The following is a 27,393-nucleotide window of genomic DNA, read 5'->3' as shown; positions in this document are numbered from 1 at the left end:
CTCACCCTGCAGTGCCGTCCCTTGGGGACAGTTGAGGGCCTGGCAGTGGCTGTTATTTCACCCCTTCTTCTTCAGGCATTGCTCCCTGGCAGTGATTAACGCCCTGGCCAACATCGCGGCCAACATCCAAGATGAGCACCTGGTGGATGAGCTGCTCATGAACCTGCTGGAGTTGTTTGTGCAGCTGGGGCTGGAGGGGAAGCGAGCCAGCGAGAGGGCAAGCGAGAAGGGCCCTGCCCTGAAGGTAGGAAGGAGGATGGCTATGCCTTCCCCATCAGTGTCCTATCCCTGCTGGCTAAGGCTTAGTCTTCAGGCACCATCTTGGTTGGAATATGGCACTTTCTTTGTGAGTGATTTAAATGTGCCTGGTAGAATGCAAGTAAGAAGGGGTAGGGTTCTTTCTCAAGGATGCTGGCAGGAATCAGGGGAGAGGGCAGTTTTCTCACTGGGTTATATCCAGCTCATAGTAGCTGCCTGACCCATCCTAGGGTGGTGACATGATGACAGTGTAGCCTCAGCTCCCCACGGGCCCCTCTGTCTCTTCTTGCCTTTATCATGAAGCCCAGGGGTGGTAGCTGAGCCTAGGAGGACTTTAAGGGCCCATCATCAGAACACAGTGGCAACATGAGAAGGGCCAGATTTCACCTAATCTCAGGCCTCCCAAGGAATACAGGTCTACCGAGATAAACGTCATGTCTTGAGTCCCCAAATACATTCGTGATGGGGCCGAGGCAGATGAGGCCTCTTCCTCTGTAACTCCCCAGTAGCATGTCACATGGGCACTAGTCGCTCTACCATGTTAGGAATAACCCTTAAAATTTTAAGGAAATTGAATATTTGAACAAAAGATTTTTAGTAAAGCAATTTTATTTTTGTGTAGAGGGGTGTCTTTTGGGCTAGTTGTTATAAGAGCATATTTGAATAAAGGGCACGAGAATTTTTATTTTTGACGCAAGTTTTGTTTTTGTGTTTTTTTTATTGGCTGGGGTTGGGTCATATAATTTAAACTAATTTTCGTTGGCTAAACATTTGATTTTTTTAGATAGGCTGGGTATGTAAAAGAAAGTGGAGAAAAAGGGGAAGGGGGTGTTTGTAATGAGCTAGAAAGTTAGTTTATTTTTTTAATAAGGAAAGGAATATGAGTTGGTATTGATAACGCTTGGTACTGAGGCGTGTTTAGGCATTTAATAAAGGCAAAAAGGAAAAAAAGAAGAAAAAGTGGGGGGTACTATGAATTAAAAAATAAAAGATTGATCAGATTATTTAAAGAAAAACCCCATTGTATCCCACAACCGTATCTCTACTTCTACCCTGTTTTGTCATTTCCTCTCTCTTCCATTCCTTCCTTCCCCTTCCCCCAGACAGTTATTATTCACCTACTCTGTGCCAGCTACTGTCCTAGGTCAGGGGTCAGCCCACTTTGTCTGTAAAGGGCCAGAGTGTAAATATTTTATGCTTTGCAGGCCATACAGCTTCTTTTGTAACTGCTCAACTCAACTTTTCTATGGTCACCTGTCTATGAACGAACAGGCGTGACTGTGCTCCTATAAAATTGTATTTGCAAGAGCAGGTGTTGGGTTGGATTTGGTTCATGGGCCATAGTTTACCAGCCCTTGCTCTAGATGAGGGTGTTACAGAAGTGAACGAGACAGACAGGGTCCTCTCTGCCTGTGGCGCTGAGTGGGAGAGTGAAACAAGGCAGTGTGGTGAGGGGCACTTTAGATTGGGCTGGTTGAGAAGGCCTCTCTGAAGAGTGGCATTTGAGATGACAACTGCATGAAGGAGTCCCCCTGTGAAAGTCTCAGCCAAGAGGGAGTGGCTGATGCAAGCAGGAATCCTAAGACTCTTGTCTGTAATTCAGCCTTGCTATGCCGGGCCCTCCGACAGTCATGTGGCTGACTAACTTCCCAAGTCTCCCAGCAGGGTCCACCTCAGTGCACAGGACAGAAGTGCGTCCCGCTTGTCTAGCAGGACCTTAGGCATCAGGATAAGAGCGGGGTACTGATGATACAAGGTGGTGCTGAGCACCTGAGAAAGCAGAGGCTGTAACCTGTCTGAGGGGCATTTCAGGAGCCTGCTGTCCCCTGGAAATTGGACCTCAGTGCCCCACCTTGTGGAGGACAAGGAGCTATAATTATAAAGTAACTAAGATCTGTGGGTTGTTCTCCATCATCACGCATCCCTTAGGCTATCGGTTTCCCAGAGGGGACCAGGCAGGGCCACCCTTGTGGCCCCCAGCCCAGGGAAACCAGCTTGGCATTCTTTTTAAATTTTCAAAAAAATTTCTGTGAGTACATAGTAGGTGTATATGTTTACAGCTTGGCATTCTGTCCCCGCCACTGAGGTGCTGTGTGGCCTTGGCAAGCTACTGAGACCTCCCATGAATCTTCCCAGAAGTTAGTGCATGTGAAGCACTCAGCACAGTGCCTGGCCGCAGTGGATACTCAAGGTCTTCAGCTGCTGTCGTTATTATAGATTAAGAGCATAAATCAAGTTGGCTTAGGCCAGTGCTTCCAGAATTTTTACTAATCAGTGTGTACTGAAGAATAGCTACATTTGTATGTCTAGCCAGGGAGTCTATCTTTTATTAAGTAACCCCCCAAATTTCCCTAACTTGGGAAGAATATATGTTTATTTTAGAAAAGATACAGAAGTCTATAAATAGTAAAGTAAAAAGCACTTATCCCTTGACTCAGATATATAATCATTACTAACACTTTGACAGATTTCTTCCTAGCTTTTTTATGCGTATGTATTTATTACATAATTAGGATTGAATCATAGCATAATCTTAAATCTTGATTTTTTTTTCATTTGACATGTGCTATGGGCTCTTTACATGGTGACTAAATGCTTTTCAGAAAGTTGTATTTTAAATAGCTGTGTCATATCTAATTAAGCAGCAGTACCATGATTTATGTAATCATTTATGTAACCACGGTTTATTTTTCACATTTGTTTTCATTTTTTGCTGTTAAAATTATGCTGGATGAGCATCTCTCTGCCTCTCTCTGCATATCTCTCATCATTTCTCTTAGATGAAGACATTCCAGGTTTACATAACACTATGTTGTATCTTGTGTTTTTTTTTTAAATAAAAGAAACACATACTCGTTAATGACAACAATTCTGTTCTTTTCTAGGCTTCTAGCAGCGCAGGGAACTTGGGAGTACTCATTCCTGTAATAGCTGTGGTGAGTATTCATTAATTGAATGATAAAAACTGCAGATACCATGTTCATGCTTTAAGTGTTGCCTGGTGACGCACAGTAAATTCCTTAGAAAGGTGCAGTGTTGAGGCCCCTATGCCTCTAGATGTGACTGCTTCAGCCATCACCAGCTCTTCCATGACAGCCCCATAGGTGTGTCCACCATGGCACACCCTTCACTCCCTTTCTCCATGCCCTGCCCGAACCCCCTCAACCAATTGATAAGGGCACTTGCTTTGGTTCCCTGCTGGGTGGCTCCCAGGTCCTAAATCTGACTCCACTTTCATCCTGTGTCTCATGCCCTTGTGACTGATGCTGGGCCAGCTCCCTGCTTCCATCCCTTCCTTGGCTCCTTCCTGCAAGTGCAGACCTGGAAGCCTCTTGTCGGTGCTCAGGCCTCGGAGCTATGGCCCCAGTCTCCTTCAGGGGGCGTTGTTGGCATGGCGGGCACAGTCCCTGCCTCCTGTGTGGCACCATCGTGTTGGAGAGCCTGTTTCCATCCTGTCCTGTCCCAGCCTGGGTCCGCTTCTTCCCAAATGACTTGTAGAAGTTGTTTTTCCCTTTCTTCGTCACTCCTAGCTGCAAGTCCTAAGCCCAACACCTATATTCCAGTATTTATTTTCATTCCATATTCTCTCCCTTCCATTTAACCGACCTTCTAGGCCATCCCTTGTGTCTGCCTTACAGTGCCTTCCCTCCTCCTCACCCCATAGTAGTTCGAGTCTTGAGCACTTACATGTGTCCCCTTCACCTTGTACACCAGAGGAGTGGGCCTGGTGGCAGAACTGCTAGGGCAGCCTAGAGACGTGGAGGTCAGGCAGACAGGTGGCATTGCAGGCACAGAGGGGCACCTCTCCTGGTCTCATTGAAGTGGTTCCCCTGCTCACACCATCTGAGTGTTAATCATTATTCCCAACCTGGGGACTTCTAGGGTGTCCAGTTTTGGCTGGCTGAGGTAGATGAAAAATAGTAACTGACTGGTCTGCCATTCTTTATCTTAAGTAGTAAAATGTCATATGTCACGTTATTTATTTTTATTTTTTATTATATTGTATTTTATTTTTTATTTTTGAGACAGATTCTCACTCTGTCACCCAGGCTGGAATGCAGTGGTGCGATCTCAGCTAACTGCAGTCTCCACCTCCTGGGTTCAAGCAATTGTCATGCCTCAGTCTCCCGAGTACCTGGGATTACAGGCACGCCCCACCACGCATGGCTAATTTTTGTATTTTTAGTAGAGATGGGGTTTCACCATGTTGGCCAGGCTGGTCTCTAACTCCTGGCCTCAAGTGGTCCACCCGCCTTGGCCTCCCAAAGTGCTGGGATTACAGGTATGAGCTGCCGCACCTGGCCTGCCATGGTATTTTTCATGGACACCCCCATTGGTTGATTTTTTTTTTTTTTTTTTTTTTTTGAGACAGGGTCTCACTCTGGCACCTAGATTGGAGTGCAGTGGCACAATATCATCTCAACTGCAGCCTGGACCTCTGGAGCTAAAGCAGTCTTCGCACCTCAGCCTTCCAAGTAGCTGGGACTACAGGTGCACATCACCATTCTCAGCTACTTTTTCTATTTTTTTGTAGAGATGGGGTTTTGCCATGTCACCCAGGCTGGTCTCGAACTTCTGAGCTCAAGTGATCTGCCCACTTCAGCCTCCCTTAGTGCTGGGATTACAGGCGTGAACCACCATGCCTGGCCCCATTGGTTGATTTTTCAAAACAGAAATTTTCCCACTGTGTAGTTAATATTGAGTAGTGTATGCTTGTGTGTTTAAAGTGCTATTGTATGTGGGCCTTTTGTGTGGCCTGGAGGGAAAAGTAAGGGGCATGAAGCCCAAGGCACTCTCTTGGCAGCAGGCTCTGCAGGAGAGCAAGTTTTAGGCAGACAGGGAGGATGCTTAGGGCAACACTAAAATCAGTGAGTTCCAGGATCTTTGACCATCAGAATTTGATGACCTGTATTCTTGTGAACTTTCAAATATGTTGAGCAGTTGTCATTTAGAGCTTAATATATGCATAGTGGAAATCTGTCGGGCACTTTGCACTTTAGGGAAGCAGTGAGTGGTGAGGTTGGTTGAAATTACACAAATTTGAGGGTCACAGGGTTCCAGGTCGGACTCCTGGTCCTGCATGTGGGATCGTGTGTGAGCCTGCGCCTCTCCAGGCTGCTGGGGTGGGTGGTAGACAGAACTGTTATCCGTGACAGCTTAGCACATGCTCATTTAAATACTCCCCTGATTTGACCTTTTACATGAGTAGAATAAGTGTATTTTTAGTGAAAGTTAATGGTTATATTAGAGGGGAGGAAACAAATATTTGATTTTATTGCTCAACAAAGAGCACAGAGATCGTGGATTCTTGCATTTACTTTATGGTTACCCCTTGGACCTTCCAGAGGTGGGTTTTTGTTGTTGTTGTTGTTGTTGTTGTTGTGTGTGTGTGTGTGTGTTTGGTTTTTTTTTTATTTTTTATTTTTATTTTTGAGACAGAGTCTCACTCTGTCACCCAGGCTGGAGTGCAGTGGCACGATTTTGGCTCACTGCAACCTCCGTCTCCTGGGTTCAAGCTATTCTCCTGCCTCAGCCTTCCAAGCAGCTGGAATTACAGGTGTGCATCACCATGCAAGGCTAATTTTTGTATTTTTAGTAGAAATCAGTTTTTGCCATGTTCACCAGGCTGGTCTCAAACTCCTGGTTTCAAGTGATCCACCCGCCTCAGCCTCCCAAAGTGCTGGGATTACAGGTGCGAGCCACCACTCCTGGCCTACTTATTTTATTTTTTAAAAGAAAGATACACTCTATTTTGTATATAGAGTATATTCTGTGACCTTTGATGACACAGTGTCTCAGATTACTCTGTTGAATGGAAGTACCGGTGGATTTGGGGCAGGAAGCCTGGGTTTTGGCCCTAATGCAGCTCTTCTCAGTGACTTTGAGGGAGTTGCTAGGAAGCTGGGTTGTACAATCTCTGAGGCTCCTTCCTGGCTAGGTTTGGTGATCTTTGTACTGCAACTTTGTGAGTAATTTTTCTTCAGAGATGTCATTGATTAAATTACTTCAGTTGTTATTTAGCTTGTTAGTTAAACGTTTTGAATGGTATCTAATGCTTAGAGACTTAGTTGTTCCACTGTCATATAATAGTGATTTAATAAGATGCACCTCCTTCTGGAAAAACATTCATGTATTTCACTGAGAGCAAGTTTACTTGTGTCACCGGTCACTTCTGTGGCCTTGGAAGGGTTACTTATTTTCTCAGTGCCTGCAAAACCAGGTGTGTGTAGATTAACATGTTTTAGGTCACAGAGAACCTTTTTGAAAACTGTGCACTCTCTGTCCATGGAAATCCTTATCATTCTCAAGATTTTGCATGTAACTTCAGGAAGTTAAATGGAAGCAATCTACCCAAGGCTCCCCAGTTAGGAAGGTCTGGCTTACGTACTCTCTTAGATTGAGAATAACGTGACACCCTTTCCTAGTTCTTGCTAAAACCAAGCAGTGATCTAAATGCTTTCCAGACCAGGCACGGTGGCTTACACCTGTAATCCCAGCACTTTGGGAGGCCAAGGTGGGCAGATCACCTGAGGTCAGGAGTTCGAGACCAGCCTGTCCAACATGGTGAAACCCCGTCTCTGCTAAAAATACGAAAATTAGCTGGGCGTGGTGGCACGTGCCTGTAATCCCAGCTACTCAGGAGGCTTAGGCAGGAGAATTGCTTGAACCTAGGAGGCGGAGGTTGCAGTGAGCCAGGATTGTGCCATTGCACTCCAGCCTGGGCAACAGAGCGAGACTCCGTCTCAAAAAAATAAAATAAATGAATAAATAAATAAATAAATGCTTTCTAGACATTAATTTGATTAATCCTCACAGCAGTCCCTCAAGGTAAGTGCTGCTAGTCTCCCCATTTTACAGATGAGGATACTGAGGCACAGAACCTGCTACTAGAGTTTCATAGCTACTAGATGTCAGAGCCAGGATTCAAACCAGGCAGCCTGGCTCAGAGCCTGTGTTCTGAATGAATACTCTCCTGCTTTGAGTAACAGATGGGCTAGTTTCTGTAAGAGGGGATCTGAGAGATTCTGAGTGGGTATACATGAACAAAAGGCATTGAAACGAGGGTTTCTGGATGCTCAAGAGTGTGGAGGACTCCACACCGGCTGTAGCAGAGAGGGTGCTGGGTGAGCAGAAGTGACCATTGCCTTTCTGGGTATGGGACAGACATGGCAAAGGACTAAAAGGGTTTTTTGAGATTATTACGTTTAGAAATGAGAGGAGCTAAAAGGAAGCTGCAGCAAGATGAGAAATATAGGACAGGCACCAGAAAAGAAGAGTGGTGAAGCAGGTTGGAGAATGACAGAAAAGAAGAGTGGTGAAGCAGATTGGAGAATGAATTGAAGGAATGGGCCATCCGCAGCATCAGGGCTCACCAGGAAGCCGAGAGGATGGCTTGGGGCAATTCACCCAGCCCCTGCACCATCTGCTCTCAGCAGAGTAAGGAGGCAGAGCCTGGTGTGGGAAGTCAGGAAGGGAGCAGGGGAAAGCAGGGCTGCAGGGTCCCCCTGCCTCAGTGTGGATTCAGGCCTCAGGCACATGCCTTCCCTTCTGTGAGCTGAAATTGCTTCTGCATCTATAAAAAGGAGGGGTAACAGTGCCAGCCCCCTAGGGATTGAGGGTAAGGAGACTCTGTGAGATAACCCACAGGCATGCCTACACAGAGCAGTGATGTTCCCCTTCCGTCCCTACTCCCTTTTATCGCTCTTCTTACTGGTATTGGTCTCATGGGGTCAGAAGCCTGTGACAGGACTCCTTGTGTGGTCCCTGGAGTCCAGCTAACCTGCACTTGAACCCAGCCCCACTACTTCAGCATCTTGGACAGGTTTCAGAACTCTTCCAACCCTTGTCTTCCTCATCTGCCAGGCTGTGGGGGTTACAGTTAGACACCTGCACACACAGCACCTGTGACCATCAGTTGTCCCCTCACTGAAAGAGCACTGGCACTCTTGCGTGCTGAGCAGCCTCTGTGGATTTCACTTGTCTTACCCAGGGATTGAAGGATCCAGAAACATATTCCTCAGGTGTCATCTGCTCTGTCAAACCAGACCCACTGCAGGACCAGGTGTTAGGGATGAAAGCTGCAGCAGCCTGGCATAGACTGTGGGAGCCCTGGGGCTTGTGTGCCGCTTAGCACCGCACAGTTCTGGGGTACCGCACAGACCCTTCCCAGGATTCAGCGCACACCTGTCCTGTCCTGAGAACATGCCCTGCTGTGGCACATTGTGGTGCTCAAGTGACTTCCTGTCAGCCTTTATCATACCTGGAGTTGTCCAGGAATTTGGATTTGGCTTTTGATATTTGAGCTTCAAAAAATAGAGAATTATAACAGATACACAGTAAATGTGGCTACATTTATTTATCTCTAGTATGGGAGACATGGCACACACTGTCCTCCAGGTCACAGGGACGCAACAGCAGGAGGCACTGATGGCATTCATCATGGATTTGAAAGGTCAGGCTTTGAGAAAATTAAGCCCTAACATTAGCCCAGGGCACCCCTCATATGTCTTGAGGTGGCTTCTTCCCTGGACATCAAGAATGGTGCTAGTTGTGTACCCTCCTTGGGAGAGGTAAGGAGTTAGTCACACCACTCATTTCTGTGCTTGGTATTCAGATGAGGGGTCTGGTGGAGAAAGGCTTGAGTGACAGAGCCAGGTGTGCAAGGATGGGGTCACCAGAGCAGGAGGTGCTTAGGACGCACTGCTCAGGTTTGCTGTGAAGAGCGGGCAGGTGAGACCCTCTAGGTAACAGCAGACACACTACAGTTACAGTGACTTCTATGAGCTTACAGCATGGGCTATTGTGCAGAATTGATTCCAACAAGCCTCTCTTCTTGGTCGTTTCTAAGCCCCTCTCATATGGGCCTCGAATTCAGATTGGTAGCATAAACTACATAAGTGATGCCAGAACATTTCTGTTCTCATTGTTGAAATGGAAACAAAATGAGGGTGCCCCCAAGACACTTCAGACACCCAGACCTCCATCTCTAGGACCTGCTGGGGTTGGCCACTCTTCCCATGAAGAGCAGGCAGCTGGTGCGGTGCTCGTAGATGAGGAAAAGAAAGGGGCGGTCAACAGTGAAGCGGACTTGGGTGGACAGCGGCATGAACCCCACCGTGGTCACAGCGGTGGCTTGGGTGCCTTCCTCGTTCACTGTGATCGTGCCTTGGTGCTTGAACTGTTTGGAAAGGAAAGTTGTCAGATTCTGGAGGTCAGCACACACAGGGCTAGAGTGCCCAGCACAATCTCATATCATTCAGGGAAAGGATCCAAAGACAACATGTAAGGTGGAAATCACAGCTGGTCAGGGTCACCCTTGAAAATATCTGTCACCACCTATCAGGGGCAGCCGTTGCACTTAGGGGCCGGCTAGGTTCATGTTCCCTCTTGGCAGTGCCTGTGGTCTGAGGGTCGCGGGGGCTGGTGCAGGACAGCCACCCCAGCTGCAGCTCCCCACACTGCTGTGCACTTCCTCAGGATGGGGAACTGGGTCTGCTGCACTGTTTGGACTGGTGTTCTCTCTCTTTTGCTGAGCGCCTGATTGGTTTAAGTTAAGTATGTGTATGTGTTTAATGGCTCTTTCATGATTTGGCTGGGGGTAGCTATTTCCCAGACCGCAGCACATGTCTCCCCTGTCTCTGGTGTCAGCAGGAGTGGGGCTCACCCCATGGCCGCTCTTGGGACCTCCCTGCCCAGTGTCTGCCAGGTGCCGTGCTCTCCAGCTGGCATCCACGAAACTAGACATTCTGTGTACCCCACCCAGGCCGAAGAGCAGACTCAGCACCCCAAGCTGGGATCTCAGATTGGGGGGTGGGTAGGAAGGGCAAGTGGAGGTGGCTGTGCTGAGGCAGACCCTGGGGACGGGTCGGGGGTGGACAAGGGAGTGGTTACCAGGTCGATGGCGATCCTTTGGTCTGAGATGCCTGCCATGTTGCCATTTTTGTCAAACAGCGTCGTGATCCCCATCAACTTCAGGGACTCCACTAGATTGTAATTCTTCTCCAGCTTGAATTTCGGCAGAAGCACTTCTCGAGTTCTAGACAGAAAAGGAAAGGGGGGCCCAGTTTTATTGAACCACAAGTTACAAAAGAATCATGATTTTCCCTTTAAAGGGCCACGGGTTACATTTATCACAGAATTGATATAGCACTTATTAAAATTTATATTCCGAGACTGTCAGTTAAGGATTTTAGGAAGCCCACTCCATTGTAATTCCGCTACTGAAAACTGAGGTGTGTTTTCTGTTGCATGATTATTTCCTTGAGACTGTGTGGTTTGTTTCCTATCTTCAAGGTTAGCAGCAGAACTTTTCCTGGTTTGTGGTTTAAAAAGCCATCTAAAATAATTATCTGATTTGGTTTCCCAATTTTAGGCATTTGGGTTTTTTTTGTAATTAAGGAGTCGTGTACTTTTAATTAAGGAGTCGTGTACATTTGGTAGTGTACTTTTAAAAAGAACCTTTCCTGTATATACTAGACAATGCTGAACATTCTCAGTCTTTGCCTCAACTTACTCAATCCCTAAGGGGGTGGATAGCAACAGTAGTGCCTGTGGAGTCAGTCTGGCACTTTGCAGGGGATAAAGAGATTTAAGGTGCAATCCCAGCTGGATGGGCAGGAAGGCTTGACCTTCTTCACTCTTGTACCTAGCTCATACCTGGCACCAAGTAGGATCTCAATTAAATGTCAAATGGGCCAGGCACAGCGGCTCACGCCTGTTAATCCCAGCACTTTGGAAGGCCAAGGCAGGAGGACTGCTTGAGGCCAGGAGTTCAAGACCAGCTTGGGCAACACAGTGAGACCTCATCTCTACCCCAAAAAAAAAAAAATAATAATAATAATTAATTAGCTGGGCATGAAGGTGCACGCCTGTGGTCTCAGCTATTCAGAAGGCTGAGGTGAGAGGATCACTTAAGTTCAGGAGGTTGAGGCTGCAGTGAGCCATGATGATGCCACTGCACTCCAGCCTGGGTGACAGAACAAGACCCTGTCTCAAAAAAAAAAAAAAAAAAAAAAAGATGCAGTCCCTTTCTCAAGAGCTGCCGGGCTGCGGGGAGGAATGGAAGGAGGCAGCTACAGAAGGGACGTTGTTAAGGAAAAATTCACAGAGCATGACTGGCTACCCGGGCAAATACCTTCCTCTAAGAGCCTACTTTTCTCAGTTTGGTTGCCTATGTTTGTATTCTTGTCCTATAAGGAGGTTCAAACCAGAATCACTTCTTCATATGGGCCTAGCCAGTATCCAGTAAAACAGAAATAAGACCTCTGCATTCTTTCTGCCATGACCCAATAATAATCTCAATAAGTACTTAACACCTGCAGTTTTAACTACAGAGCAATGACTAATAATAGAGGAAATCATGAATGATGTGTCCTCCATAGGCTAACAGGACCTTGGAATTTCCTGGGCAGGGAAGAGTTGAGCCAGTCTTTTTTTGAGTGCCTCCTAGGTTCCAAGTACTGGGAGGGGCGCTCAGCATTGCTGATTCTGTTATTTTCTCACAGTGACCCAGGGAAGTAATGGAATTATCCCCATTTTAGGGATGATGAAGCTGGGACTCAAAGCCACAAAGCAAGTACATAGCAGAGTTGGGATTGTTTCCAAGCTGTCTCTAAGTCACCTGCCCCTAACTTCTGAAACTGGCCCCTGGAGGGCAGATGTGTCCATTATGAATGCCCTCTAATCATCTCTCATCTCAAGCAACAAATCGGGGCTGAATTAACAGAGTGGCCCTGTATGGAAGTTCTTGGGTACTTGTACATAATTCTCCCTTTTTAAAAAAATGATCCATTTTCCAGTATTCCCAGACACCCCCAGCATCTGGGAGATCAAAAGAACAAACACACAGTGTGAAATACCTGTTTGTCATGCTTTTTTGCCATCTCTCCACCACCTGGGGTGTCAGTTGTGCTTCGAGGGTCTTCATCCCAGACATCTTGTGTGGGACCACAATTAGCATGCTGATGCCCCCCACGTATTCCAGCTGGAGGACGTCGCAGTCCAGCTCCTGGTCATTTGCTGCAAGGAAGTTCCCCTTGGTCTGCATCATGGAAACCTTGACTACCTCTCTCTCATTCAGCCGGAAATTGTGGTTGTGTGTCATTTCCACTGGGAATTTATTCACCCAGGATCCTGTAAAGGCCACAGGAAGAGGCTGTTATGAGAAGTTTCCTTTAGGGAAATCGTCTCACCCTTGAGAGTGAATCTGATTTCCCTGGAGGCCTCATTCAGATAGCCTGCAGAGCCGACCCCACAGTCTCTTGATTCCTGAGGCCTGGTTTGGGCAGAAATTTGCATTTCTAACAAGAGAGGTTAACAAGAGGTTACCCGGACTGGAGTAGTTTCTGGATTAGGGTCTGATACGAACTAGTTGTTTGACCATGGTAAAACACCTAACTTGCTTCTATTTCTTCATCTGTCAGATCTGTCAAATGAGTAACTTTGAGCTCTTTCCAGCTTTTATTAGTGTTATTATTATTTTGTTTTTGAGACCAGGTCTCGCTGTGTCATGCAGCCTGGAGTGCAGCGATGCCATCATAGTTCACTGCAGCCTCACACTGCTAGGCTCAAGGGATCCTCCTGCCTCAGCCTCCCTCCCCAGTAGCTTGGATTACAAGCACATGCCATGCCTGGCTATTTTTTCTTTCTGTCTTTTTTTTTTTTTTTTTTTTTGATTGTAAATGGGGTCTTCCTATGTTACCTAGGCTGGTCTCAAACCCTTGGCCTCAAGCAATCCTCCTGCCTCAGCCTCCCAAAGCACTGGGATTATAGGCATGAGCCACCTGCCAGCCTCAGCTCTGTCTTGATGGCCTTCATCCCTCACACTGTGATTCTGTAATGACTAACAAGACATTTGGGTGATGCCATGTTGCCCTTAGGATCACCACTATAGATATGGGGACAGTGCTGTGTATCCAGGAATAAGCCCATGTCTATGTTAGCTCTAAGATGTGAGTAACTAATAGTAATGAGTGACTAGTAGTTGAGAACTGGCCATGTGCCGGGCATTCTTCTCAGCACCTTTCCTGTATTATCTCATTTCTGCTCCTAGCAACATGCAAGTTGTGTGCTTTTTGTTATCCTTGTTTTACATATGAGGAAACAGAGGCACAAAGAAGTGAAGTAACTTGTTCAAGGTTTCTAGCTGGTGGGTAGAGCAGCCAGGATGAGATGAGCAGGAGGTGTCTTGGAGGTTGAAGTACCAGACAGCTCCTGCCTGCCTGTGAGTGAAGCTCGATTCCCTTCTCCCTGAGTCTGCCTCACCCAGGGTTTCTCAACCTCAGCATTTTTGACATTTGGGCCAGATAATAGTCTGTGGCAATGCGGGCTGCCCTGTGCATGGTAGGGTGTTTAGCAACATCCCCATCCTCCCCCTTCTAGGTACCAGTAATGCTTACCCCAACCCCCCAGGTTGTGACAACCACATGTGTCTTCAGACCTTGGGGACAAAATTGCTCTTTCGGGAATCACGGCCCTTTCAGTTTGGATGGAGCTGTCCCGTGTCTCTTGGGATTCTTTCCTTCTGACTTCCTCATGAGAGCCTGCCTCTGTTTATTGTGCTTTACAAAGTGATTATCACATTAAAATTAGAACAAAATTAGTAATGGAGATGATTCCATATGAAATTAAGTGAAATTAAAATTATACTTCTAGACACTCCTCCCCTTTGAGAAGCATCCATGAATGATTGGGTACTCTTAGCATTTGATCCCTTGTGATTCCCAGCATTGAGTGACTATTCTCATATGATGGGGAAAGGAAGCAGAAGCATTTGCATGTGTGTTTACACTGTGGTATGACACGGGTTACTGTATTTAGGAGATTGTCAACTGACCATGCCTGATCATTTCTCCACCTCCATGCAGGCAGGGATGGCTCACTGCTGTACTTCTCTGCCTGTCCCTGAACCCTCAGCCAGGGCTAATGCAGAGGCTCTTTGGTGTACTTGGGCTCCAACAGACCAGTAGGTTGGAGGACTTTGATGCTGCCAAAAATGCTTCTGCCAGTCTGTTCTAAAGTCAGTCCTAAACATAGGTTATTTGCTAGTAAAAGTAAAATAAATGTCACTAACAATATCATATATGTTTATCATATTGTACTAGTATTGTAATCTACAGTTTCATTCCCTCGAATTCGCTGAGCTCTTGCCATGTGCCACTCTGTTGCATCGCCATCGCTTATGGTTCTTCCCTCGGCCCTGTCAGAGTGGGTGTTATCTCTGTGATAAAGATAAGGAAACTGAGTCATAGAGATGTTGAATGACTTGTCTGAGGTCAAACAAACGAGAAGTGGTGAAACCAGGGCTTAGACTCTTGTTTGCTCAATTCCAAAACTTGTACTAATAACCTGTAATGAAAAGGATATGTGTGTTCATCACGTACATGTGGTCTCTGTGTTTGTGTCTGCCACAAGCCTGTTAGAACTCAGCCTTTGATTCCACCCACAGGAGGCCAGCATTGTGTCTTGCCTTGGGGTGGAAACCTGGGTGTCAGAGTGACCCTGCTTGGCCTATCCAGCAGAATGCCTGCCTTGTAGAGCTGCAGGGGCCTCAGCCAAGGCACGGAGCAGGTGTGTGGACAGATCAGGAGGGGCTCTGGCCCCCTTTCCCTGAACAGAAGCCAGGAGCCGGGCGGGGTCTCCTTCCTTCGCCTGGGCTGCTATAAAACCACAGGGGCTAACTAGCAGAAAGCACTGGCCTCCAAGTACTGCCCTTTGCAGGTACCTGGTAGTCCTTGGTGGCAAAGAGAAGTGGTTGTGTGTCACCGCAATTAGTCCTGAAGCCAAACCATTCCTCGTGTCTCCCCTTCCGCACTCTCAGCTTAGAGAGTAAAGTAGAGGTTTCTTCTGGTCTGGTCCGGGTGAGGATGTTTGAAAAGAGAGGTTTGGATTTTACAAATCCATGCTCATTTATTCCTAGGATTCCAGGGGTCCTATGTGTGTGTGATGGGTGTGGGGTGACCTCCTTAAAAAATGCCCTTGTGCTCAGCCCAGAACAGTTGCTGGGGAAATAGTAATTTATTTCTCCATCCCACCTGCCCAGTAGTTCAGAAGTATCCTGAAAAGCACTTGTAGGTGTCAGTGTCAGCTGCTCAAGCTGAATAGTTCACAGGTGCATTTCTTTAGCCTTTTGTCTATATTCCTGCTTATTGATAATTGGGAAAGGAAAAGAGAAAACTCAAATCCAGGCTGGCCAGATGCTAAAACAGTTTTTGTATTATTTCTTCCAATTTAACAGATTGCTAGGGATGGCCTGCCTGGGTTCAGCTTTGGCTCTGCTCCTTAATAACTGGGTGCCCTTGGAGCATCGTTTTACTTCTTTTTTTTTTTTGAGATGGAGTCTCACTCTGTCGTCCAGGCTAGAGTGCAGTGGCACAGTCTCGGCTCACTGCAATCTCTGCCTTCCAGGTTCAAGTGATTCTCCTGCCTCAGCCTCCCAAGTAGCTGGGAGTACAGGCATCCACCACCAGGCCCAGCTAACTTTTGTATTTTTAGTAGAGCCAGGGTTTCACCATGTTGGTCTGTTGGTCAGGCTGATCTCGAACTCCTGACCTCAAGTGATCTGCCTGCCTCGGCCTCCAAAAGTGCTGGGATTACAGGCGTGAGCCACTGCGCCCAGCCCATCCTTTTACTTCATGCCTTGGTGGCTTCCTCTGTAAAATGGGGATGCTAATAACAGTGATGACCTCACAAGGCTGTGTTAAAGCACAGAGTTAGGGCTCACTAAGTGTCAGATGCTACTGTCACTTCAGCTTGGCCTTCCCTGTCCCTATTCCAGAGTCAATCTTGTGTCTAGTTTTCCTGGATAAATTATAGCTACAGTACAGTTCTTGGCATTCAGTCTACCCACATACAAAAAGAGTATGTTGTGGGTTTGCTGTGAGAACTGTAAAGGTGCTTCTTACCTTTGAAGTAGATGCAGTTCAGAATCATCATCTGGGTAGCAGGGTCTATATTCTCCAGAGCATCTTTTATGAGGCCCTTGGTGAGCTTCATGATGTGGTTGTTGGTTTTTGATATGAAGACAGGGTCTGAGAAGTCAGCTATCTGGGCCTCAGCAAAGTAATACTCTCTTACTTTAGTTTTGAAGTCAAGCAGGATTGGAAACTGCTTCTGGATATAAAGGTCATTGACTGACCGCAGTGTGTACCCAAAATTCCTTCTGAAGAGGCGATGAGTCAGCTTACGGAAGAGATTATGAATGGTCATGATTTCATATTTGCTGCTGGTATTAACAAAGTCTTTAAAATGCAAAATCGAGTGCACTTGTTCATGGGTCTCTCCCTTCAGACCTAAGGAAATCATACCCATCGCAGTAGAAATGCCAACGGGTGCTATGAAGATGTTATCGAAAGTGTTGACCTGGTCTTTCAGCACTCGGTAGAGGTTGAAAGCGAACTTGGCGTTGAGGATGTTAAGACGCTGGATCCGGCTCTTGCCATGAAAAAGCTGGAGGATGTTGCCAGCACTCGCATCAGAGTCTGTCGGGGAAACTGACAGACTGTCGACGATGTCGATGTAGTCGTCGTCTTCACTGAATATCTTCTCCAGGTCCAGATAGTCGTCATCCTCCTCCCCCTCTGGAATCCAGTCGTTGGTGACGGTGTTTTCCTTGTGGAAGTCGGCAGGGAGAAGAGGCATGCTCAGGTTTTTGTTATTTAACTGCTCCCACTGGGGATCTGCAGACTGAGCAGTTTCCCCTCCTTTCTCTAGCTGATCCAGCGGGCCTTTGCTCCCACCCCACGCAGATGTTATCATGAGGAAAATGAGAAGTGGGTAGAACGAGTGTTTCATTTTGGCAGAGCTAAAGCTGGGAGGGAAAACAGAACACAGTGAAAGGCGACCTGGCTGATCCGCACCCCGCTGCAGCATCCACATGGCAGGTTCCCTGTGGCTTTGACCCAGGAAGAGGCCCTCACAGCATTAGTTCTTAACTGTTTTAGGATCACGGACTTTAAGAGAATCTGATGTAGATAAGCAGACACCCAACCTTTGAGATGGGACTCATAAACCTCACTGAAGGGTCCGTGGGCCCCTTGATGAAAATCCCTTCTTTAAAGGTTTGCAAAACTAACCTTCTAGAATCCTGGGAGCTCAGGCATCCCAGGGAGGAGTTTCTTTTTCTCCAGACACCTTGTCCACCACCTCCAGACAGTGTTTAGGTACCAGAGACAAAGTTCCCACCAGGGGCTCATGGACCAGTCAGGGGACAGATGGGACAGACGTGCAGTAAAGCAAAGGCTCTCAAAATAGTGCTGCCAGAGCACATGGGGGTACGGAAGGGGGTGTGGCTCTACCCTGTGTGGTAGGAGTGGAAATGCCCAGAGAGTCAGGGAAACTTCACTAAGAGCTGGGCTTGAGTGGGCGCCTGGGGCTGGTGACTGGAGAGCACCCAGAAGGGATGTGCATTAGAGGGACTCAGCCATGCCTGTGTGACTCACACCACTCCACCTTTGCAATGGAGATGCTGTTGAGAAATGTCCATGGGCCAGGCTTTCTGAAAACATATTCTAAAGATACTTGAAATTTGTGTAATCTTTGAGGTTGTTTAATTTGTTGTTTTTTTTTGTTGTTGTTGTTATATTTGGCTTTTGTTGTTGTTATTTTTTGAAATGGAGTCTTGCTCTGTCACCCAGGCTGGAGTGCAGTGGCGCGATCTCGGCTTACTGCAACTTGGGCTTCCTGGACTCAAGCAATTCTCTTGCCTCAGCCTCCCGAGTAGCTGGGACTACAGCCGCACACCACCACACCTGGTTAATTTTTGTATTTTGTTTAGTAGAGATGGGGTTTCGCTATGTTGGCCAGGCTGGTCTCAAACTCCTGACCTCAGGTGATCCACCCACCTCAGCCTCCCAGAGTGCTGGGATTACAGGCATAAGCCACCACGCCTGACCTGGGGTTGTTTAATTTGCAAAAGATTTGGAACTTGTCTAGTGCTGGGACCCCCTCAGGGCATAGTGAGATGATGTGGTGGCAGCCCCAGAGGTGATATCACTTGCTGCAGGTATACTTTTTTTCTCCTTTGTATCTCTTAGACAATGGCTCCCACTGCTGTCAGGAGCAACTAAATCTTCTATGTTACTGCTTCTAACACAGGGTTAGAAACGAGATAAAGTCTGTGTGAGGGTGATGTCAGCAAGCTCTTACTCAAGACCTGAGGGGCACTCCCTTTATTTAAGTAAACAAGATAAGCTTTTAGCACAGAGGCATTATGGCAATCCTGTCTTTATCTGTTCCTCTCTGACTCGTTCGGAGGAGGATCTGACTTGGCCTGTCAAATCTGTTTTGGCTGCCAAATCCTTTGTCTTTCTCTTGCTTACTTCCTGGTTATTAACTGCACTCTGGGTAGATGAGCTTTGATGCTTCCATGTTTTGCCAGGACAGTGACCATAAGTGTTTATAATGCTGACTCAGACAGGTAGTACATGGTCCCAACTTCTAATCACCCCAGAAAGAACTGCCGGCCAGGCGCTGTGGCTTACGCCTATAATCCCAACACTGTGGGAGGCCAAGACAGGAAGATCACTTGAGCCCAGGAGCTCAAGACCAGCGTGGGCAACATAGTAAGACCTCATCTCTGTGAAAAATTAAATAAATAGGCTGGGCACGGTGGCTCGGGTCAGTAATCCCAGCACTTTGGGAGGCCGAGGTGGGCGGATCACCTGAGGTCGGGAGTTGGAGACCAGCCTGGCCAACATGGAGAAACCCTGTCTCTACAAAAAATACAAAAAAATTAGCCGGCGTGGTGGCGCATGCCTGTAATCCCAGCTACTCAGGAGGCTGAGGCAGGAGAATCGTTTGAACTTGGGAGGCGGAGGTTGTGGCAAGCCAAGATCGCACCATTGCACTTCAGCTTGGGCAAAAAGAGCGAAACTCCGTCTCAAAAAAAAAAGAAAAGAAAAATAATTAGCCTGGTGTGATGGCACACACCTGTGGTGCCATCTACTTGGGAGGCTGAGGTAGGAGGATCACTTGAGCCTGCAGTGAGCCATGATCACACCACTGCACTCCAACCTGGGGGATAGAGTGAGTCCTTATCTCAAAAAAAAAAAAAAAAAACCACTGCCTTTTGTTAAGCTTATTTTGTGTCTGTGACCATTTCCTATTAGATAGATATTTGAGGCCCAGAATATCTGCTGCCAGTTGAGGCCAGGTAAGAGTTACTGGCTGCTCTTGTTAAGCAAATATTTGAACTCATTAGGCCTGAAGATGGGGTAACTGTTCAGATACTCTGCTTGAAATGCTGTCAGTGTGGTTAATGTTGATAATGGCCTCTGTTGGATGCCTGACACACTGTATAAGGCACTTTGTGTAACTTAGTTTCATCCTCCCAACATTTTACATATCAGGAGACTGAGCCTTTCGTCACTGTCACTAATAAGTGGCAGTGGCTAGATTCGAACCAAGTTGGTTGAGCCTCTAGCCCCACATCAAGCGCTCAGCCTTGTTCACTCTGGATGCTTCCAGACTCCCTGGCCGTGCAGAGCAGCTTCCTAGCTGTTTTCCCAGTGCCAGTCCCATTCCTTGGGTCTTCCCCTTATAATACTGTTGAAATAGTAAATTCAAAGTTTGTTTTAGTCACAACTAAGAAAGACTTTTGAATTGCACATTTTGGAGCAGGAAAGTCACATTGTTTCTGACTGAAAATGCCTGTTGCCTTTTCCAGGTCCCCATCTCAGCACCTGCCTGAGGCTGCAGTGCCACTAGTTTACACATGGGAAAACAGTTTCTAGAAACTATTTCTTTTTATTTTTATTTTGAGACGATGGGGTCTCACTCTGTCACCCAGGCTAGAGCACAGTGGCACAATATTGGTTCACTGCCGCCTGTTCCTCTCAGGCTCAAGAGACCCTCCCACCTCAGCCTTTTGAAGTAACTGGGACCACAGGTGTGTGCCACCACACCCAGTTAATTTTTTGTGTTTTTGGTAGAGATGGGGTTTTACCATGTTGCCCAGACCGGTCTCAAACTCCTGAGCTCAGGCAATTCGCCTGCCTTGGCCTCCCAAAGTGCTGGAATTACAGGTATGAGTTACCATGCTCGGCCTCTAGAAATGATTTCTAATGTATGTAGCTGCAAATAGAACTGGGCCCAGTTTCTGAATGGCACTTTGTGTAACTTAGCTTCATCCTCCCAGCATTTTACATATCAGGAGACTGTGTGTCAACAGCAACACACTTTTAAAAGTCAGGAACAAAGAAAGTAAGCAGCTGGTAGAAGGCTCCTTGCCCAACTACACTTCAAGTGTCCTCCTCTTATCACTTCTTGGCCTTTTGGCTAAGATCAAGAAGAAGAAGACCAGGCATAGGGGCTCACGCCTGTAATCTTAGCATCTTGGGAGGCCAAGGCGGGAGGATCGCTTGAGCCCAGGAGTTCAAGACCAGCTAGAGCAACATAGCAAGACCTCATCTCTGTTTTAAAAAAGAAAGCCAAAAGAAGAAGGAACAAAGGGGGAAAAAGTTTTCTTCTCAGATAAAAATAAGGTTAAAGAACAAAACAAAAACCAACTTGAATAAATAAGCATTCAGGAAAACGTATCTGAGGCCAGATAGAGTGGCAGAGTAAAGACATTCATGTTTTATCCCGGTATTCAGAAGTTATATTTGGAAACTCCTTATACCCTGTTCCCACGTTATCTGATGAAAAGCCAAAAATAGTTTTCATCATTCCCTTACCAGAGGAAGGAGAAAATATCTCCGATATCTTTTATGGATTGAAATTAAAGATCTGAAGGTAAATCTTCCTATTGTTTTGCTATTTAGTATAACAAACATTGTAGAAGACGTTTGAAAACTATTACTAGGTTGTGATTAAATCCAGATTACTATTTGAAGAGAAACAATATATTTTAAATATAAATCATTCAAAAGTTTGTTTTGCTTTTTTTTTCCTGGGAACTTCATATTGTGCTTCCTTGCTAATTGCCAGAGCTGGGTTGGCCTTTTCAGTCACGCATCAGAGCATAACACTCGATAAACCGTCGTCCCTCCTGGTGTATGGTCTCCAGGCCCAACAGAGCAGGCAGAATGGGAGAGAAGTAACTGCCTAAAGTTTGGAAAACTTTTTATTTTGAAGTAACTTCAAACTTCCAAAAAAGTTGAAAGAATAGTGTAGAACAACTCCTGTATACCCGTACCGAGATTTACCAGGTTTAAAATTTTGGAACCTTTGCCCTGTCATTGTCTGTGTGTGTGTGTGTGTGTGTGTGTGTGTGTGTACGTACGTGTGTGTACTCACAGGCATGCACATACACATTTTTTCTTCTGGACCATTTGAGAGTAGGTCTTCTGTATCTTGTTCCTCTTTTTTTTTTTTTTTTTTTTTTTTGACGGAGTCTAACTCTGTCGTCCAGGCTGGAGTGCAGTGGCACGATCTCGGCTCACTGCAACCTCCACCTCCCGGGTTCAAGCGATTCTCCTGCCTCAGCCTCATGAGTAGCTGGGATTACAGGCGTGCGCCACCACGCCCAGCTAATTTTTGTATTTTTAGTAGAGACTTGGCTTCACCATCTTGGTCAGGTTGGTCTTGAACTCCTGACCTCGTGATCCACCCGCCTCGGCCTCCCAAAGTGCTGGGATTACAGGTGTGAGCCACTGCACCCGACCCCTCTAACCTTTAATACTAATACTTCAGGGAAAATACCTAAGAGCAAGGATATTCTTATACATAATCACAGGACAGTTATCCAATTTGATTAATTTAATATAAGTACAATATTTTCATCTATTCCACAGTTCCTATTCTAATTTTGTCAACTCTCCCAACAACGGAACTGACACAATTTTATAATAGGCACATTGAAAAATGAAACCATTTCCCACTTCTAAAACAGTGTAGAAAGCGTCTGAATTCTTAGTTTTCTAGAAAAATGAACCAGTTGCCTATCTGTAAACACCACAAATAATTTATAATCAGCAGAAATATTAGAAACCCAACTTACCTCTGTGTTTCTGAGAAGTGGCGCTTCAGAGATGAAAGCAGCCAAGGTCATCAGTGGGGTTTTGATGTGAACTTTGGTGCTGGGCTGTTGCTGCATATTTTCCAAAGTAAATATGTCCCAATCCAAACACCAGGCAACTAGCTTGGTCAGCACAAACCCCCTCAGCTGTGCCTTTGATAACTGCAGAGTGGCTTGCAGCTCCTCATCTCCAGTTCTTAGAGCTGATATTTTGAGTATATGATGGTTACTGTGTTAGCATGCACACATAGCTTTGGTGCAAGAGCAGCCCCTCCTGAGGTCACCACATAAACAAGGCACTCTTCAGGCCTCTGGGGACCAGGCTGCATTGAGAGTAGCTGAAAGTGGAGACCATGCATCTGCCTCCAACTGTGTCTTCTCTTCTGGGATGATCACAGTATCTGCCCTCCACCTGCTCTCCAGGACTGATGTGGCTGGCTCAGCTACTAGGCAGGTGTCCCTGTCCTTCCAAGAGCTTGTTCCTCAGTGAAAGGTGGAGGAGAGAGGACAAAATTAGTCGCTTACAGAATAAGGAGATCGTGGCATGGACCTTTCTCCAGTCAAGGGTTGCTGTGTTTGTTGCCAGTAGGTGCGGCCCAGCACTCCTGTCTGTTGTGGGAGAGATTGGACTATTACTGAGCAGTGCCTTCCAAATTCAGGGCCACTTAGGCATTCATGGGGATTTCTGAGGCTATGATACATTTTGTGTTTGTGGGTTTTTGTTTGTTTGTTTTTTTGAGACAGAGTTTCATGCTGCTGCCCATGCTGGAGTGCAGTGGTGCGATCTCAGCTCACTGCAACCTCTGTCTCCCAAGTTCAAGCGATTCTCCTTCCTCAGCCTCCCGAGTAGCTGAGACTACAGGCACGCACCACCATGCCCAACTAATTTTTTGTATTTTTAGTAGAGACAGGGTTTCACCATGTTGGCCAGGCTGGTGTTGAACTCCTGGACTGAAGTGATCCTCCCGCCTTGGCCTCCCAAAGTGCTGGGATTACATGCGTGAGCCACCATGCCTGGCCCTATGTGTTTTTTGAGACAGGGTCTCACTCTGTCACCCAGGCTGGAGTGCAGTGGCGTGATCTTGGCTCACTGCAGCCTCAACCTCCCGAGCTAAAGCAATCCTCCTCACCTCAGCCCCGCAAGTAGCTGGGAATACAGGTGTACACCACCATGTCTGGCTAACTTTTGACTTTTTAGTAGAGACAGGGTCTCACTATGTTGCCCAGGCTGGTCTTGAACTCTTGGGCTCAAGTGATCCTCCCGCCTCAGCCTTGCAAAGTGCTGGGATTACAGGCATGAGCCACTGTGCCCGGCCTTATGATAATTTTTTAATTTGTGTTTTAAATTTTATGATCTAAAAAGTTTTAAGAATATTCTGGATTGTCTGGAAGATCAGCTTATCACAGAGACTGCTCCTTGAGAGCGTGTTTGGGAGTGTTGGCACCCAGAGTCTATCTGAAGAGAGAATGTGACTCCTAGGAGAATCTGCGGGTGTGCAAGGGGCCCATGGGGATGTCTGTGCATTGCTCCGTTTGAGAAATTCCGGAGTGTAAAGGTCCACTGTGTTCAGGACACATACCGGTGGTTGTGTTTGAGTCTGATTTTGCACTCTAGCTTTTGTCAGAGCTGTCTTCTCAGAGCCTTCATCTGTCACACACAATACTGAGTCTTCAGCATGGCACCACAGGCAGAGGCTGTTGTCTGTGCCCACACTCCTCCTGGGGCCACCTCCCTCATTCTCTGTCTTGTTCTCACACATGCCAAGCCTGGCCCCAGCACAGTTGTTCTTGAACATCTGGCCTCAAGCAGTCTTCCCACCTTGGTCTCCCAAAGAGCTGGGAAGACAGGCGTGAACTACCTCATCCAGACTTTTCCATCTTTTAACATGAAATTTTAAAAATATACAGAGGGGTCAGGCACAGTGGCTCATGCCTATCATCCCAGCACTTTGGGAGGCTGAGGCAGGAGGATCACTAAAGTTTGGAAAACTTTTTATTTTGAAATAACTTCAAACTTTCAAAAAAGTTGAAAGAATAGTGTAGTAGAACAACTCCTGTATACCCGTACCGAGATTAACCAGGTTTAAAATTTTGGAACCTTTGCCCTGTCATTGTGTGTGTGTGTGTGCGCGTGCGTGCGTGCGTGCGTGCGTGCGTGACCAGCTTGGGCAACATAGCAAAACCCATCTCTCTCTCTCTTTTTTTTTTTTTTTTTTTTTGAGACAGAGTTTTTGCTCTGTTTCCCAGGCTGAAGTGCAGTGGCTTGATCTTAGCTTGCTGCAGCCTCTGCCTCCCAGGTTCAAGTGATTCTCCTGCCTCAGCCTCCCAACTAGCTGGGATTACAGGCGCCTGCCATCATGCCTGGCTAATTTTTGTATTTTTAGTAGAGACAGAGTTTTACCATGTTGCCCAGGCTGGTCTTGAACTCCTGACCTCAGATGATCTGCCCGCCTCAGCCTCCCAAAATGCTAGGATTACAGGCATGAGCCACTGCGCCCAGCTAGCAAAACCCATCTCTACAAAAAAAAAAAGAAATTAACTGGGCCATGTTGCTGCACACCTGTAGTCCCAGCTGCTCAGGAGGCTGAGGCAGAAGGATCACTTGAGCATGTACAGTGAGCTATGATTGTACCCCTCTACTCCAGCCTGGTCGACAGACTGAGACCCTGTCTCTAAAAAAAAAACGTATACATAAACAGAGAAATTGGAATAATTGCATACTAAATATCCATACACCCACAACCTAGGTAGAATAGTTAATATTTTTCCATATCCACTTTAAGACATCACTCACTTCTGCCCTGGGCACTAGCACCAGTGTTTCTTCCATGGAAGGGTCTCTGCCCTGTGCTATGCTACCGTCACTCCTGGGAAGATCACAAGCCTCACATATATCACATGTCTAGTCCAAGTCAGATTACTCTATGACTTCAAACATGTATTTTATGGCTTTTTAATTTTTATCTGGTCAGGGTTTCATGTGTTGCATTTGGCTGTTATATCTCTTTAGAATCCTTTATCTATTTCAGTCTTCCCACTTCCCCCCGACCTTGATTTTTTTTTTTTTTTTTTTTTTTTTTGAAATGGAGTCTCGCTCTGTCGCCCAGGCTGCAGTGCAGTGGCGCAATCTCGGCTCACTGCAACCTCGGCCTCCCGGTTTCAAGCGATTCTCCTGCTTCAGCCTCCCGAGTACCTGGGACTACAGGTGCGTGCCACCACGCCCAGCTAATTTTTTTTATTTTTAGTAGAGATGGGGTTTTACCGTGTTAGCCAGGCTGATCTCGATCTCCTGACCTCCTGATCTACCTGTCTCAGCCTCCCAAAGTGCTGGGATTACAGGCGTGAGCCACCACACCTGGCCTGACCTTGATACTTTTTAGGAGTGAGCAGGTCTCCTTTCTGGAGACTAGAGCAGTCTCAGCCAAGACAGTGGCCAGCAGGCTCGGAGAAGTCAGAGAGCAGGGAGAACCCACAGAGCCACTTTCAAGCGCATGTCCTCAAGAGGGAGCCAAGAAGTTCACAGGGTCAGGAGTAGGATCCCAAATCAAAGATAGAGTCCACTTACTTCCTCTTTTCTGTGTCAAAACCACTTTGAGCTTCCCAGCCATGTGGAGCTACTGTTCTCATTGAGAGGGAAGCATTCTAGAAGCTCAACCCTTTCCATAACCACCAAAGTCTAGTTCTCTTTAGAAGGTACCAGAAGCTCTTAGCCACATAGGCCTTGAATTCTGTAGTCTGGAAACCCCTTCGTATCTCCACCATCACTTGGGACCTTATCCTGGGAGGCCGATCACTTCAGAGACAGTCAGTCCCACAGTTGTGTATTCTTACTGTCACTGTCCTTGGCCACTAGCTGAACTGGAAGCCCCTTGTCAACTGTCCTTTTGTGGCTACATCCTGTGTGGCTCTAGATTTCCTGCCCTGTGTCGCTTCCGTCTGCTGCTGTCCTCCACACAGCCCTCTCCAAAGCGCCCCACCTCCTCAGCACCTACCCAGAGCCCGCCCTGCACCCCCAGGTCTTGGCCCACTCTTCCCAAGGACACAGTGCCCTGGTGACTGTCAAGCAGAGGTGTGGAGCCTTCTTCCACACAGGTTGCCAAGCCCTGGACCGGCACCTGCACCCTCCCTTTGATTGTAAAAGGAACATGTTCATGGAAGAGCTCCAGGAAATACAGACATTAAAGAAGAAGAGTGAAATCCCTAGCAACCCAGAAATAATCTTAATATGTGGCTGCTTTTTCCCATCTTTGTTCTATACATATATATTTAGATTTTTTAAAATCTATATCATATTATTTATACATTTTGCATTTTTTTCACTTGACATATTGTGAGTTCTACATGTGTCACCAAATAGTCTTAGAAAATATGATTCTTGGCTGAGCGTGGTGGCTCACGCCTGTAATTCCAACACTTGGGGAGGCCAACACGGGAGGATCTCTTGAACCTAGGAGTTTAATACCACCCTGGGCAACATAGTGAGAGCCTTTCTCTACAAAAAAATGTAAAAAGTAAGGTGTCTGTTTGTATGAAAAAAAGAAAAATAATAATAATTATTATTATTATTATTAAGCCGGGCATTGGCCACCACCCTGTCTGGGAAGTGAGTAAGTAGCACCTCTGCCTGGCCGCCGTACCATCTGGGAAGTGAGGAGCGCCTTTGCCCAGCTGCTGTGCAGCCCTGCAAGTGTGAAGTGGCAGCCTTGCGTGTGATCTTTCTCCCCTCCCCAAGTTTGCATTTTTGACATTAAAGTTTACTTTTAAATTAAAAATTTTGAATTGGAAAAAAATAACAATAATAATAATAATAATTAGGCCGGGCGTGGTGGCTCACACCTGTAATCCCAGGACTTTAGAAGGCCGAGGTGGGCAGATCACTTGAGGTCAGGAGTTTGAGACCAGCCTGGCCAACATGGTGAAACCCCGTCTCTACTAAAAATACAAAAATTAGCTGAGCATAGTGGTGCATGCCCATAGTCCCAGCTACTCAGGAGGCTGAGGCAGGAGAATTGCTTTAACCTGGGAGGCAAAGGTTGCAGTGAGCCGAGGTTGTGCCTCGGCACTCCAGCCTGGGCGACAGAGCAAGACTCCATTTCAAAAAGTATAAATAAAAAAATAATTAGCCGGACATGGTGGAGCACACCTGTCCTCCCTGCTACTGGGAAGGCTGAGGTGGGAGG

At 46.7% G+C, this 27,393-nt stretch overlaps 2 protein-coding genes across 3 annotated transcripts in view; one reads left to right on the top strand and one right to left on the bottom strand.

Moving 5' to 3' along the window:
* The window catches only part of PI4KA (phosphatidylinositol 4-kinase alpha), a 155,162-nt gene that overhangs the window by 65,459 nt on the left and 62,310 nt on the right, over window positions 1–27,393 (top strand). For both annotated transcript variants that reach the window (XM_024240188.3, XM_054543085.2), the window contains exons 18-19: window positions 76–244; window positions 3,144–3,194. In XM_024240188.3, coding sequence (XP_024095956.3) covers window positions 76–244; window positions 3,144–3,194 — 220 coding nt within the window. The remainder of the gene's footprint in view (window positions 1–75; window positions 245–3,143; window positions 3,195–27,393) is intronic.
* Window positions 8,591–22,695, bottom strand: SERPIND1 (serpin family D member 1). Its single transcript, XM_024240189.3, has 5 exons — window positions 22,196–22,695; window positions 16,161–17,065; window positions 12,117–12,390; window positions 10,150–10,294; window positions 8,591–9,436 (listed from the first exon to the last, which is right to left on the bottom strand). The coding sequence occupies exons 2-5, from the start codon at window positions 17,047–17,049 to the stop codon at window positions 9,245–9,247; spliced, it is 1,500 nt and encodes a 499-aa protein (XP_024095957.2). The 5' UTR covers window positions 17,050–17,065; window positions 22,196–22,695; the 3' UTR covers window positions 8,591–9,244.

Source organism: Pongo abelii, chromosome 23 (genome assembly GCF_028885655.2).
Source record: "Pongo abelii isolate AG06213 chromosome 23, NHGRI_mPonAbe1-v2.0_pri, whole genome shotgun sequence".
Classification (NCBI taxonomy): Eukaryota; Metazoa; Chordata; class Mammalia; order Primates; family Hominidae; genus Pongo; species Pongo abelii.
This window is presented reverse-complemented; position numbering and strand designations above follow the sequence as displayed.

Coding starts and splice junctions, on each gene's coding strand:
- SERPIND1 (XM_024240189.3), bottom strand. CDS start 17,049: ATGAAACACTCGTTCTACCCACTTCTCATTTTCCTCATGATAACATCT. Junction 10,295..12,116: donor CAAAAAAGCATGACAAACAG/GTATTTCACACT, acceptor TTTTCTGTCTAG/AACTCGAGAAGTGCTTCTGC. Junction 9,437..10,149: donor AAAGGATCGCCATCGACCTG/GTAACCACTCCC, acceptor CTTTCCAAACAG/TTCAAGCACCAAGGCACGAT.